Source organism: Trachypithecus francoisi, unplaced genomic scaffold (genome assembly GCF_009764315.1).
Source record: "Trachypithecus francoisi isolate TF-2019V2 unplaced genomic scaffold, Tfra_2.0 Lachesis_group14, whole genome shotgun sequence".
NCBI lineage: Eukaryota > Metazoa > Chordata > Mammalia > Primates > Cercopithecidae > Trachypithecus > Trachypithecus francoisi.
This window is the reverse complement of record NW_022681459.1, coordinates 24,281,287-24,295,189: the sequence shown is the minus strand read 5'-3', so window position 1 is coordinate 24,295,189 and position 13,903 is coordinate 24,281,287. Positions and strand designations below refer to the sequence as shown.

Here is a 13,903-nt window from a genome sequence, read left to right as displayed (position 1 = left end):
CTGAATATCTTTTCATGTGCTAATTGGCCATTTGTATATCTTCTTTGCAGAAATGTCTATTCAGATCCTTTGTCTACTTCTTAAATTAGATTATTTGTCTTTTTATTATTGAGTTGTAAAAGTTGACTTTAGCCAAAATCAAGTTCTGAGTACATGTGAGAGTTCACTACAAGTAAAAGCCTATCTCAGTCATTTCACACATACGTCTTTCTAGAACAAGCAAAGCATCTTTATGCTTCTGGATGTGAGACTAATATTTTTCTGAATCTTTAAGTACCATCTCAGTAACTGTGGTAACTTTATGATGAAACAACAATATTATACCTTCCTCTAAGTACAACCAAGTCCAGCATACTGCAGGATCACGTACACTCAGAAGTCAGAATGCCTGGACTCAAGTCCCAGGACTACGATTTGCTTGCTGTTTCACCTTGAGTGCATCATTTCACCTCTCTAAACTTAACCTTCCTCATCTGTAAAATGGGAATGACCACAGTGCCCCCTGCACAGGCCTGCTGTAAGGATTAAGCATAATGATAAATGGAAGGTACAGGACTGGCACATAGAAAACATTCAATAAATGTCAGAGATTCTCAATAGACTGTAGAGGGGAAATGCATGTAAAGGAAGTGGGGATGGAATGCTCCTACCTCTCTGCCTCCTGCTACCTGAGTCAGTCAATGCAGATAAGCATTCACAGTAAGAAACACTCTGCAAAAATTAATGGTTACCTTTATTTTTTGTGGCTGAGACTCTTCAATAATCACATTACTTGTGGGCCAAGTTAACACTCCAGGAAGACGATAAATCAAGGTTCTTGCTTTCTCAAAGTGATTGAGAGCTTCTAGAAATCTAAAGTCAAAATTATGAAAAAGGTATTAAATATGTAAAATGGTATTTTCATTCCCCTCAACAAAAGTCACCAAAGATCTCAAGCTTACTGGGACAAATACATTTGCTGAATCACTGAACAGCAATATTCAATGTAACTAAATTTTCTTTAAAAAAACAAAGTCACTATTGCTGTTTTGCTATAAAAGTAATACGCATTAAACACAACTCGTCTTGGACACTGGCTTTATTGTGCTAGGTGTACACTAGTTTTTTGTTGTTGTTGTTGTTTTTGTTGCTGTTTTTGAGATGGAGTCTCACTCTGTTGCCCAGGCTGGAGTGCAGTGGTGAGATCTCAGCTCACTGCAACCTCCATCCCCTGGGTTCAGCGATTCTTTCTGCCTCAGTCTCCCGAGTAGCTGTAACTACAGGCACGCACCACCACGCCCGGCTAATTTTTGTATTTTTTTAGTAGAGAAAGGGTTTCACCATATTGGCCAGGCTGGTGCCGAACTCCTGACCTCATGATTCGCCCGCCTAGGCCTCCCAAAGTGCTGGTACAGGCGTGAGCCACCACGCCCGGCCAATGTACACTAGTTCTTTTAAAGTTCGTACTTACTTTTTAAAGTTTCCAACAATTGAAACAGAAAATTGAATAATCTGTTCAATCTTTGTTTCATTAACTAAACTAAAGTAGATTCTTATACAGAAACAGCAAACTTCCACTACAACTAATAATTCATAAATAGGGGAATTTTTATTTTATTTGACTCTATTAGGACAACGGTAGTAAAAATTTCTCTGCTAAAAAATTTTTTTAAGGCATCATGTATTCTGGACGTTTTCTCTCAACCATAAAACAGTAAATTATTTTAACAAATATTTAAATGTGTATTTAAATTGCTTTAACTATAAATATGAAATGTTTTAGTTCTGATTTGATTCATGATTTGAAGAAATAATGTCAATAGATTCCCACAGTCCATTCAACAAAAGAATACTGAAGTACTTAATTATAAAGTTAACCAAGGCTGGGCGCAGTGGCTCATGCCGGTAATTTCAACACTTTGGGAGGCCATGGCAGGTGGATCACCTGAGGTCAGGAGTTCGAAACCAGCCTGATCAACATAGTGAAACCCCGTCTCTACTAAAAATACAAAATTAGCTGGGTGTGGTGGTACATGCCTGTAATCCCAGCTACTTGGGAGGTTGAGGCAAGAGAATTGCCTCCAGGAGGCAGAGGTTGCAGTGAGCTGAGACTGCGCCATTGCACCCCACCCTGGGCAACAAGAGCGAAACTCTGCCTCAACAAAAAAAAAAAGTTAACCAAGTCTTTATTCATCACTTCACACTAGAGAAGACTTTCCTGCCTTCTCTAATCCTGAAATGACTTCCCAATTTAAAAACTTATTTTTGCCTACAGCTACAGTAAGATTCACGTGCAGAAAAGCTAGACCACCATCCACTGTAAGACAGTCATACATCACAGGATTTCAAAGCAGAAACTGCACATTGCAACACCAAAAAACAGTGTATTTGCTATTCAGTCCCACACTGTAATATTCAGAAATTAAAATGTAAATGCTTTTCAATATGGAAAAGACTTTCTAGTTTTGCACAGTCTTCATGATTCTAAACATTTAAGTAATTTTTCTAGACCTTGTGAATTTGCATGTGACTGCTGCATCAAACGGGTATAACCTAAACAATTTATACTAAACTTTTAAACTAGTTTCATTTGCTAATCCTATAAAGGTGCTTGCTAAGTCCTCACTTTCCCTGCATCTGCTTGATCCTTAATATAGCTCAGCTAAGACAGTAATTTCACGAAGTAAAAAAAAATTTTGTTTTTTTGAGACGGAGTGTCACTCTGTCACCCAGGCTAGAGTGCAGTGGCACAATCTCGACTCACTGCAACCTCTGCCTCCTGGGTTCAAGCAATTCTCCTGCCTCAGTCTCCTGGTAGCTGGGACTACAGGCGCACACCACCACACTCAGCTAATTTTTGTATTTTTAGTAGAGACGGGGTTTCACCATATTGGTCAGGCTGGTCTCGAACTCCTGACCTCAGGTGATTCACCCACCTCGGCCTCCCAAAGTGCTGGGATTCCAGGTGTGGGCCACTGTGCCTGGCCAAAAAAAAAACTTTCTTTAATTTAAAAAAATCTATAAAGGAGGTTCTAGGCACATTCTAAGCCTGGGGTGGGGGGTTCCCCCAAAATCTCACAAAATTTCCCCTAACAAGTTAAATGAAAATTGAAAGATAGTTAGAAATTATAAATAATATTCAATCGGTCAACAATTATTTCTTTATACAGTAATCTAAAATACCTACCTCTATACTGGGTACAAGTGGCAGAACAGATTTTCTTTTTTTAAAGCTCAAGACATAATCCTGTCCCCTTGGGGACATACTGACATTCAGGGAGACAAGACTAAGAGACATGAGGCATTTAGAGAACAGCTTCAATATTAAACTGTGAGTAAGGATTACAACTACAATAGAGTTCAGAGGAGAGACTTTTATTCCTAACTCATTATGTCTTTGAATACATATCTCTTATTTAAAACCATCTTTATACAGATTTTTAAAAAATAATTAAATCAAAAAAATTAAACAATCAGATTTTAAAAACATTCGTTTATATCAATTCACTCACTATAGATGATTATACACTAGACTATTCAATCTTTAATGTCAAATTACTATATTGCTGACTTATTAGATTTAAAATCAGGAAGTACCAAGAACTGCAATGACTGGCCTTGCTTTAACAATTAATATTGATAGTGTATTTAATAAATGGTGCTAGGAAAATTGGCTAGCCATAAGTACAAAGCTGAAACTGGATCCTTTCCTTACTCCTTATACGAAAATTAATTCAAGATGAATTAGAGACTTAAATGTTAGACCTAAAACCATAAAAACCCTAGAAGAAAACCTAGGCAATACCATTCAGGACATAGGCATGGGCAAGGACTTCATGTCTAAAACACTAAAAGCAATGGCAACAAAAGCCAAAATTGACAAATGGGATCTAATTAAACTAAAGAGCTTCTGCACAGCAAAAGAAACTACCATCAGAGTGAACAGGCAACCTACAGAATGGGAGAAAATTTTTGCAATCTACTCATCTGACAAAGGGCTAATATCCAGAACCTATAAAGAACTCAATCAAATTTTCAAGAAAAAAACAAACAACCCCATCAAAAAGTGGGCAAAGGATATGAACAGACACTTCTCAAAAGACGACATTCATTCAGCCAACAGACACATGAAAAAATGCTCATCATTCCTCGCCATCAGAGAAATGCAAATCAAAACCACAATGAGATACCATCTCACACCAGTTAAAATGGCAATCATTAAAAAATCAGGAAACAACAGGTCCCGGAGAGGATGTGGAGAAATAGGAACACTTTTACACTGTTGGTGGGACTGTAAACTAGTTCAACCATTGTAGAAAACAGTGTGGTGATTCCTCAAGATCTAGAACTAGAAATACCATTTGACCCAGCCATACCATTACTGGGGATATACCCAAAGGATTATAAGTCATGCTGCTATAAAGACACATGCACACGGATGTTTACTGCGGCACTATTCACAATAGCAAAGACTTGGAATCAACCCAAATGTCCATCAGTGACAGACTGGATTAAGAAAATGTGGCACATATACACCATGAAATACTATGCAGCCATAAAAAAGGATGAGTTCATGTCTTTGTAGGGACATGGATGCAGCTGGAAACCATCATTCTCAGCAAACTATCGCAAGAACAGAAAACCAAATACCACATGTTCTCACTCATTGGTGGGAACTGAACAATGAGATCACTTGGACACAGGAAGGGGAACATCACACACCAGGTCCTATTGTGGGGAGGGAGAGGGAGAGTGATAGCATTAGGAGATATACCTAATGTAAATGACGAGTTAATGGGTGCAGCACACCAACATGGCACATGTATATATATGTAACAAACCTGCACGTTGTGCACATGTACCCTAGAACTTAAAGTATAATAAAAATATATATATATATTGATAGTGAAATTTCAGGTCCTCAAAGTAAATCACAATTATGATACTGTGCTACAGAGGAGATATCAAAATAATTCCAGAAAATGGATCATTATCCCATTGGATTTTAAATGAGTTACCAGCCTAGAGCTTAAAGTAGTGTCATTTCTACTAACCTGTTTTTTTTCAAATATACTTTTCCAATTCCACAGTAGGCCAAGCAATCAAGTCCCTCATTGGGGTAGTGTTCAATAATCCTCTTAAACTGGTTTTCAGCTTCAGATAATTCCTTCAATAGCAGTGAAAACAATGATCACTTACATACAAACAGAAATACTGAAATAAATTTTACCTAAAGGTTGATTTTTTAAAATAATATTAAAATAACAACTGCATATCCCCAAATTCCTGTGGCAAAATTATACCTCTGTGTTTCACTTTCTTAGGAATTACATAAATTTCTGATCATATAGATAGTCAGAGACACAACCAAACCAATCCAGCTGAACACATCAGACAATCAACCTACAAGCATTTACCAGTACACACTAAGGGCCTGGCAGGTGCTGGCTAATACTAAAAAGAGTCAAATCGTGTTTTTGTTTTTGTTTTTTTAAAAAAGGCTAATTATGGTGTAAACACACCATAACATAGATCCTATTAAGTGCTAATCCCTTGAAAGGAATGCCATTCCAATGATGTTATCACAGTCTTTTGTGGCATAAGATGGATGAAAGCTGTCTTAAAAACAGCTCTTTAGGAAAAACTTAACATAACTTAGAGTACATTCTTTTTTTAATATTCTCAACAGTGAAAAACCACTAAGTTGAATGAATTTTGTTTTTGGAAAACATCCAAAAGACACTCAGTTCTAAGAAATACTGGTAACCCTACTGTGAGTGAAAAAAAGAAATGTCACTACAAAATAGAGCTTTGAGGCCAGTTCCAACGGAGGCATTCTAAAAATGTTTGAAGCAAGGGCTGTCCTCTGATGAAATTCTTCCAAACATGTAAGTTCTACTATAACATGTCTTTTTTCCCCCCAAATCATTCTATTTTACATTAAATCACAAATGTAATAAATGATTTTCTTCAATTCTAATAAGGTAAAATATGGTATTTATTATTATTCTGTCAGGAATAAAATTAAAATCATGAAGTTCTGTCTCCAGCTGTCTCTTGGAAAATAGAATTAGACAGCATTCATGGGAGACATTATTAATCTGTGACACCGAGATCAAGGAAAATGAACCTTGGGCACTGTCGACTTCTGGGAGAGAACAGAACGTAAAAGACTACTTAGATCCTCGCTAGGTGGCAAGTTAGGGTTAAACCTTCATCTAGACAGGGAAAAACAGAGTCCAAATTATATATTATATTTGAGGTCATTCTAGAGCATTTCAACATTTATAGCAAACTCAAAACCTCAGAAAGCAAAGTTATAATGTCAAACAGTATAGGTAGGTAAACATTCCAGGAGAGCAAGGCAGGAGCATGACTAAGGGAAATCCTGGAAGCTCATGTCTATACACTGACTACATGCAGTTATAGGAAGCCTGCAATCTAGAAATACAATACCTAAGTACTTTCTACCTAGAAATAAAAGATATTAACATTATCATTGTTACCTGTGTTTTTCTAGGAAAACAGCATAACATGAAACATCCCCAGGTTCATTCCCTCCTGCCATCACTAAAGGCAGCCATTATCTTCAATTCTATATAAACATAATCCATATTTTTTCCACTTTTTTACAAGATGCACAGAATTCTTAAACAGTATGTAATACTATTATGTATATTTTCCAAATTGTATATAAGTGGGATCACAATGTTATGTCCTCCAACTTGCTTTTCCCCCAAGATTATGTTTCTGAAATCTATCTATCATGATACATTATATCCTAATTTTTATACAAATAAAAAGTAGATTCCCACTGATTGCCTGGCAAAGCCTTTTTCTAATAGGAACAAACTAAATATTCTTTAAAAACACAAACTAAATTAAACTGATATATTTCAGACAAAATTATCAGAAGGTACAGAGAAGAAAATGGGTCAAAATGAGAAAACAACTATTATAAGGTATGTCACTATCATTTTAATTGTTTATTACCACTGTTACAAATCTTACCTCAGGCTGTCCTATTCCAAGGAGAGAAATGGCAAGTCCATAGACAACCAAGACATAGTTAATCATGGCCAGGTTCAATTGCTGTCAATAAAAATGCCTCAGTTAAAAATCTGAACATAATTCTGCCCAATCTGCATCTAGTCACAACAGAAAAAGAAGTGTAACAGAATCTCGCTAATCAATCTTACTAATCAATGATTGTCATAAAATCTCACTAATCAGTATGACTGGCCAAATCGAATTAGAAAAGAGATTTTTACCCCAATAAAGCAGTTATCCTGCTATTTAAAACACAGAATCACTGTCTCAGAGTTCCTTAAGGCATGGTTCATAATAGATTAATTTCTAATTAAAGTCATATTATTTTTCATATAAGGGGTACTAGTGACAGATTAAGGTATTTACTTAGCTATTATAGGCTACCTCAGAGATACTGTGGGTTCGGCTCTGGAGCATTACAATAAAGCAAATATCACAATCAAGTGAGTCTCACAAACCTGTGGGTTACCCAGTGCATATAAAAGTTATGTTTAAGTGATACTGTAGTTTATTAAGTGTGTACTAGCACTATGTCTATTAAACAATGCATACACCTTAATTTAAGATTTTATTGCTACAAATGCTAATGATCATCTGAGGCTTTACTGAGTCATAATCTTTTTTTGAACTTTTTAAAAAATTATAATTTAAGTTCTGGGATACATGTGCAGAACATGCAGGTTTGTTACATAGGTATACACGTGTCGTGGTGGTTTGCTGCACCCATCAACCTGTCATCTACATATTTTTGTTGGTGGATGGTTTTGCCTTGATATTGATGACTGCTAACTGTTCAGGGTGGCAGTTCCTGAAAATTAAGGTGCTACTGCAATTTCTTAAAATAAGACAACAATGAAGTCCATCGTACTGATTGACTCTGACTTTCAGAAAAGGTTTCTCTGTAACATGTGATGCTTTTTGACAGCATTTTACCCACACTAGAACTTCTTTCAAAATTGGAGTGAATCCTCTCAAATCCTGCTACTGCTTGATCAACTAAGTTTCTCATTTCAACAATATTCACTGCATCTTCACAAGGAGTAGGTTCTATTTCAAGAAATGACCTTTTTTGTTCATGTGTAAGAAGCAACTCCGTATCCCTACAAGTTTTATCCTGAGGTTGCAGCAATTCAGTCACATCTTCAGGCTCCACTTCTAATTCTGTTGCTTGTTCCACCACATCTGTAGTGACTTCCTCCACTAATGTCCTGAACCCCCCAAAGTCATCCATGAGGGCTGGAATTCACTTCTTCCAAACTCCTGTTGATGTTGATATTTTGATCTCTCACATGCATCATGAACGTTCTTTATGGTATCTAGAGTGGTGATCCTTTCCAGAAGGTTTTCAATTTACTTTGTCCAGATCCAACAGAGGACTCATAGAGGAATATGGCAGCTATAGCCTTATAAAGTATGTTTCTTAAATAATAAGACTTGAAAGTCAAAATGACTCCTTGATCCATGTGCTACCAGGCATGAAAACAACATTCATCTCCTTGTGCACGTACCAGATCTCTTGGGCAGGTGCATTGTCAATGAGCAGTAGTATTTGGCAAGGAATCTTTTATTCTAGCAGTAGGTCTCAACAGTGGGCTTAAAGTACTTAGTAAACCTTGCTGTCAACAGATGTGCTGTCATTCATGCTTTGTTGTTCCATTTCTAGGGCTCCAGGCAGAGTGAAGTAGCATAATTCTCAAGGGCCTGCAGATTTTTGGAAAGTAAATGAGCACTGGCTTCAACTTAGGTCACCAGCTACATCAGCCCCTAATGAGTAATGAGCCCATCGTTTTTGAAGCTTTGAAACCAGACATTGACTTCTCTCTAGCTATGAAAGTCCTAGACGGCATCTTCTTCCAACAGAAGATTGTTTTGTCTCCACTGACAATCTGTTGTTTAGCACAGCCACCTTCATCAATGATCTTCACTAGATCTTCTTGATAACTTGCTGCAGCTTCTCCATCAGCACTTGCTGCTTCACCTTGCACTTTTACATTATGAAATTGGTTTCTTTCCTTAAATCTCATGAACCAACTTCTGCTAGTTTCAAACTATTCTTCTGCAACTTCCTCACCTCTCTCAGCCTTCACAGAATAGAAGAGTTACAGTCTTGCTCTGGATTAGGCTCTGGCTTAAGAGAATGTTATGGCTGGTTTGATCTTCCACCCAGACCACTAAGACTCTCCACGTCGGCAAGAAAGCTGTTTCACTTTCTTGTCATTCATGTGTTCATTAAAGTAGCACTTTTAATTTCCTTCAAAAACTTTTTCTTTGCATTCACAGTTTGGCTATTTGGCACAAGAGGACTAACTTTCTGCCTGTCTTGGCTTTCAACATGCCTTCCTCACGAAGTGTAATCATTCTAGTTTTTTATTTAAAGTGAGAGACGTGCAACTCTTCCTTTCCCTTGAATACTTAGAGGCCACTGTAGGGTCATTAATTGGCCTAATTTCAATATCATGTCTCAGGGAACAGGGAGACTTAAAGAAGTGGGTGGAGATAACAGCTGGTTGGCAGAGCACTCAGAACACACACACACAATTTATTAAGTTCCCTTTCTTATATAGGCACAGGTTGTAGTGTCCCAAAATAATTACAATAGTAACATCAAAGATCACTGATCACAGATATAGTGATAATGATAATGAAAAAGTTTGGCATATTGTGAGAATTACCAAAATGTGCCACAGAGACACAAGGTGAGCACATGCTTTCGGAAGACTGGCACCAACAGACTTGCTTGACACAGGATTGCCACAAATCTTCAATTTGTAAAAAATGCATTGTCTGCAAAGTGCAATAAAGCAAAGCATAATGAAACGAGGTATGCCTATACTTTCTTCCTGGGTGAAAAGGTGTGACTAAAGTGAGTTGAAATCCTTGATTTAGAGAAAAAGTCAGTTCTAATGACCCTAACTACAGTCAAGGAGAGAGTATAAACATGGATCACCTATTGAGCATACTCGTGAAGTCTGAATTGGAGCACTACCTGCTTCCCATAGCCTGAAGTAGATTCAGCCAATCTCAGCAAGGTCTTAGGTATATGACTACAAAGAGTTAAGGCCTTGGTTCTCTTCTGCATTCATCTGAGGTGCATTAGCATTGATAAACAAGTTATGATATGGCAAATTTACCTTTATTTTTTGAGGATCTAAACCGTTCAGCAACTCTGTAAAGGCCTGTGCGGCACTGCGGCAACGCTGCTCCAATAAGGCCATATAGCCATCTTGAATTAAGCTTCTCAGCATTTTCATTATATTAGCAAAATCCTGGAAAAAAGAAATTCTATTTCAGTAACCCAAATCTACACATTTTTAATTTAAAACTTAAGATGCCAAGTTCATAGTAATATTTTATAACTAATGATCAAATGTTTAAATCAATACCCAAACTACCCTTATTCATCATATGCCTTTCTCAGCAGCACACTTTTAAAGTGAAAAATGAAAAGGTACTGCTTTACCATCTTAATTGCAACACCTCTTCTGTTGCCTGTGACAAAGGTGGCTCATTTTACACTACATGGCACTAAGCCTCACTTGCTCTCCAGACTAGACAGATAGCATTTTTAAGTTTTAACAATATATATGAAAAACACTAGCCATCATTTAAAATAAATTGTTTGGGAGTAGAACAATTAGACACTTAAGAACATACAATCAATATTCTGATCACTACCAGATTTTAACAACTGCCATCCTGCTCTGAACCAAACCTTAATTCTAAGCAAGAAATAAATATTTCAATTGTTAACTGTACTCCTGCCTAACATATATTTGAATATAACTAGATAAAATTACTGGGAGAGATAACAATAGGTTAAATGCAAAAGGAATAACATAAGGAATAAAAAGTTAAAACAAAATTGCTATCATGTACCCTTAAACTAAGAAAAACTTTGTAATTTGAATACGCATTATAATTTGAATTCATATTTTAGTGACATGGGAATAGCTGTAAGTCACCAAAGTTCCATAAAGATTGGAGAGGCAAGGCTAGACATTAAGCCTAAAATCTCCTCGCTCCTTGCTATACACGTGTGTGCCATTCAAAAGGGCAGCGAATGCAAATATGTATGCTGTATTCCTCACCGTTCCTAAAAAGGAAGATCCAAAAGGCGACCCCACTGCACAAATCACAGCGGAAAAAGCAGTTTGGTTACCGATTAACAAAAGCCTGGCCGGGCGTGGTGGCTCAAGCCTGTAATCCCAGCACTTTGGGAGGCCGAGACGGGCGGATCACGAGGTTAGGAGATCGAGACCATCCTGGCTAACACGGTGAAACCCCGTCTCCACTAAAAAAATACAAAAAACTAGCCGGGCGCAGTGGCAGGCGCCTGTAGTCCCAGCTACTCGGGAGGCTGAGGCAGGAGAATGGCGGGAACCCGGGAGGCGGAGCTTGCAGTGAGCTGAGATCCGGCCACTGCACTCCAGCCTGGGCGACAGAGCAAGACTCCGTCTCAAAAAAAAAAAAAAAAAAAAAAAAAAAAAGCCTTCTGCCGGCCATTTTATTTAATTAATTAATTTATTTATTTTTGAGATGGAGTCTTGCTCGGTCGCCAGGCTGCAGTGCAGTGGCACGATCTCGGCTCACTACAACCTCCGCCTCTGGAATTTAGGCAATTCTCCTGCCTCAGCCTCCTGGGTAGCTAGGACTACAGGCACGCGCCACCACACCCAGCTAATTTTTTGTATTTTTAGTAGAGACGGGGTTTTGCCATGTTAGCCAGGATGGTTTCGATCTCTTGACCTCGTGATCCGCCAGCCTTGGCCTCCCAAAGTGCTGGGATTACAGGCGTGAGCCCCTGCACCTAGCCTCTGCTGGCTTTTGAATCAATGAATCAAAGTTTGGCAGACCGCTCCCCAGAATATGCATGGAAAAGAGCAGCTCTCACAAAAACTTAAAAGCTCAAAGACAGCCATATTTGTTTTAAGATATGAACTTGAAGTTGCAAATGATGATGTGCTAGCCCTACAAATACCAGTTATTAGCCTTTTATAAACTCATTCAATTTTAATCTTGTTCTCATTCTTTTCCTTTCTTCTTTGAAAGAGACAGGGCTCCCAAACTAGTGAGAGGCTTAAAAAAAGAAAACAGAAGAAAATAATAAACAAACAAATAAATAAATAAATAATTCAGGGCCTTACTATGCTGCCCAGGCTGGAGAGCAGTGGCTAATCCTCACCTCAGCCTCCTGAGGATCTGGGACTACAGACACGTGCCATTATGCCCAGCTTTCTTTATCAGTCTAGAAATCAGATCCATACAGCCTCATGCTTTCATTGGAAGTCACTTCCCTCAATATAGCATAAATGATCTGTCCTGAAAGCTCCAGCAGAGCAGGCCGAAATCACATCACTGCACACCCAGTCTCTCTCACTCTTTAGCATATGGAGAGAGAGACAATCAAACTGTGTTGAATGAACAGAGGCTCAAAGATACCAATCATATTTATTTAAATAGTCTTTTCATCTTCACAGGCTATCATCTATTTAAGTATTTCATGGTTTTTTGAGTCAGTAAAAATCAATGTAAAAAGATAAAATTTAAAATCTCCAACTGTAAGAAATTCTCAAAAATGCTTTTTTTTTTTTTTTTTTTTGAGGCGGAGTCTCGCTCTGTCGCCTGGACTGGAGTGCAGTGGCCAGATCTCAGCTCACTGCAAGCTCCGCCTCCCGGTTTACGCCATTCTCCTGCCTCAGCCTCCCGAGTAGCTGGGACTACAGGCGCCCGCCACCTCGCCCGGCTAGTTTTTGTATTTTTAGTAGAGACGGGGTTTCACCGTGTTAGCCAGGATGGTCTCAATCTCCTGACCTCGTGATCCGCCCGTCTCGGCCTCCCAAAGTGCTGGGATTACAGGCTTGAGCCACCGCGCCTGGCCTCAAATTACTAGGAATCTATTTTAGTTCTTTATAAAATATCTGTTATGTATACTTAAAAAAAGATCCACATGTTTTGAAACAAGCATTCTATTCCATGTTAATGTATATTTTCCATCACGAAGTAACATAAAAAGAATTTTACATACAACATTATCTAATTAAGTTAAATCATTTAAAGAATAAAAGTTTGCTCTTTAATGACTTTAGAGTAAGTATAATGAAACTGTGTTTAAATATTTTTAAAATAAATATTACTGTTAACTCTTTGAGAAGCAAATAACTCCAGTGTTAATCATTAGTTAAACCTCTAGCTAATATAATTATCAAGTTAATATTTAAATTAGTGATAGATTGGATTCTTAGCAGTCATATATATTAAATTATATGTCTGTAACAGCTGGGTGCGATAGCTCATGCCTGTCTGTAATCCCAACACTTTAGAAGGATTGCTTGAGGCCAGGAGTTTGAAACCAACCTGGACAACATAGTGAGGCCCCACCTCTACAAAACTACAATATAATACAATAATTATATTTTAAAAATCTTAGAGATGTACATGATTAGAACTTTATTCACGTGAACAATGTTTTATTCAAAAAGTTTTGCTTTTTCCATTGGAAAAGCTTCTCCATTACCTGGTGTGCAGCTCTGGAAGATTTAGAAAACTGTTTCTCCAAGATGTTCTTCAAATCTGCTGGTAAAGTCAATGGTGAACTACAACTAAAAGAAAAAAAAATTTTTTTAAATCATTTAAAAATAAAACAGTTCTACTCATATAAAGAAAAAATAGAGCCAGGCACAGTGACTCACACCTGTAATCCCAGCATTTTGGGAGGCCGAGGCAGGTGGATCACCTGAGGTTAGGTGTTCGAGACCAGCCTGACCAACATGGTGAAATCCTGTCTCTACCAAAAATACAAGAATTAGCCTGGTGTGGTGGTACACGCCTGTAATCCCAGCTACTTGGGAGGCTGAGGCAGGAGAACTGCTTGAGC

General features: G+C 37.8%; 1 protein-coding gene across 6 annotated transcripts in view; it reads right to left on the bottom strand.

The window, feature by feature from the left end:
• The window catches only part of TTC3 (tetratricopeptide repeat domain 3), a 120,218-nt gene that overhangs the window by 57,542 nt on the left and 48,773 nt on the right, over window positions 1–13,903 (bottom strand). For all 6 annotated transcript variants that reach the window (XM_033232445.1, XM_033232443.1, XM_033232444.1 and 3 more), the window contains 5 exons: window positions 13,544–13,628; window positions 10,161–10,295; window positions 6,991–7,071; window positions 5,034–5,146; window positions 732–852 (listed from right to left, as the gene is read on the bottom strand). In XM_033232445.1, coding sequence (XP_033088336.1) covers window positions 732–852; window positions 5,034–5,146; window positions 6,991–7,071; window positions 10,161–10,295; window positions 13,544–13,628 — 535 coding nt within the window. The remainder of the gene's footprint in view (window positions 1–731; window positions 853–5,033; window positions 5,147–6,990; window positions 7,072–10,160; window positions 10,296–13,543; window positions 13,629–13,903) is intronic.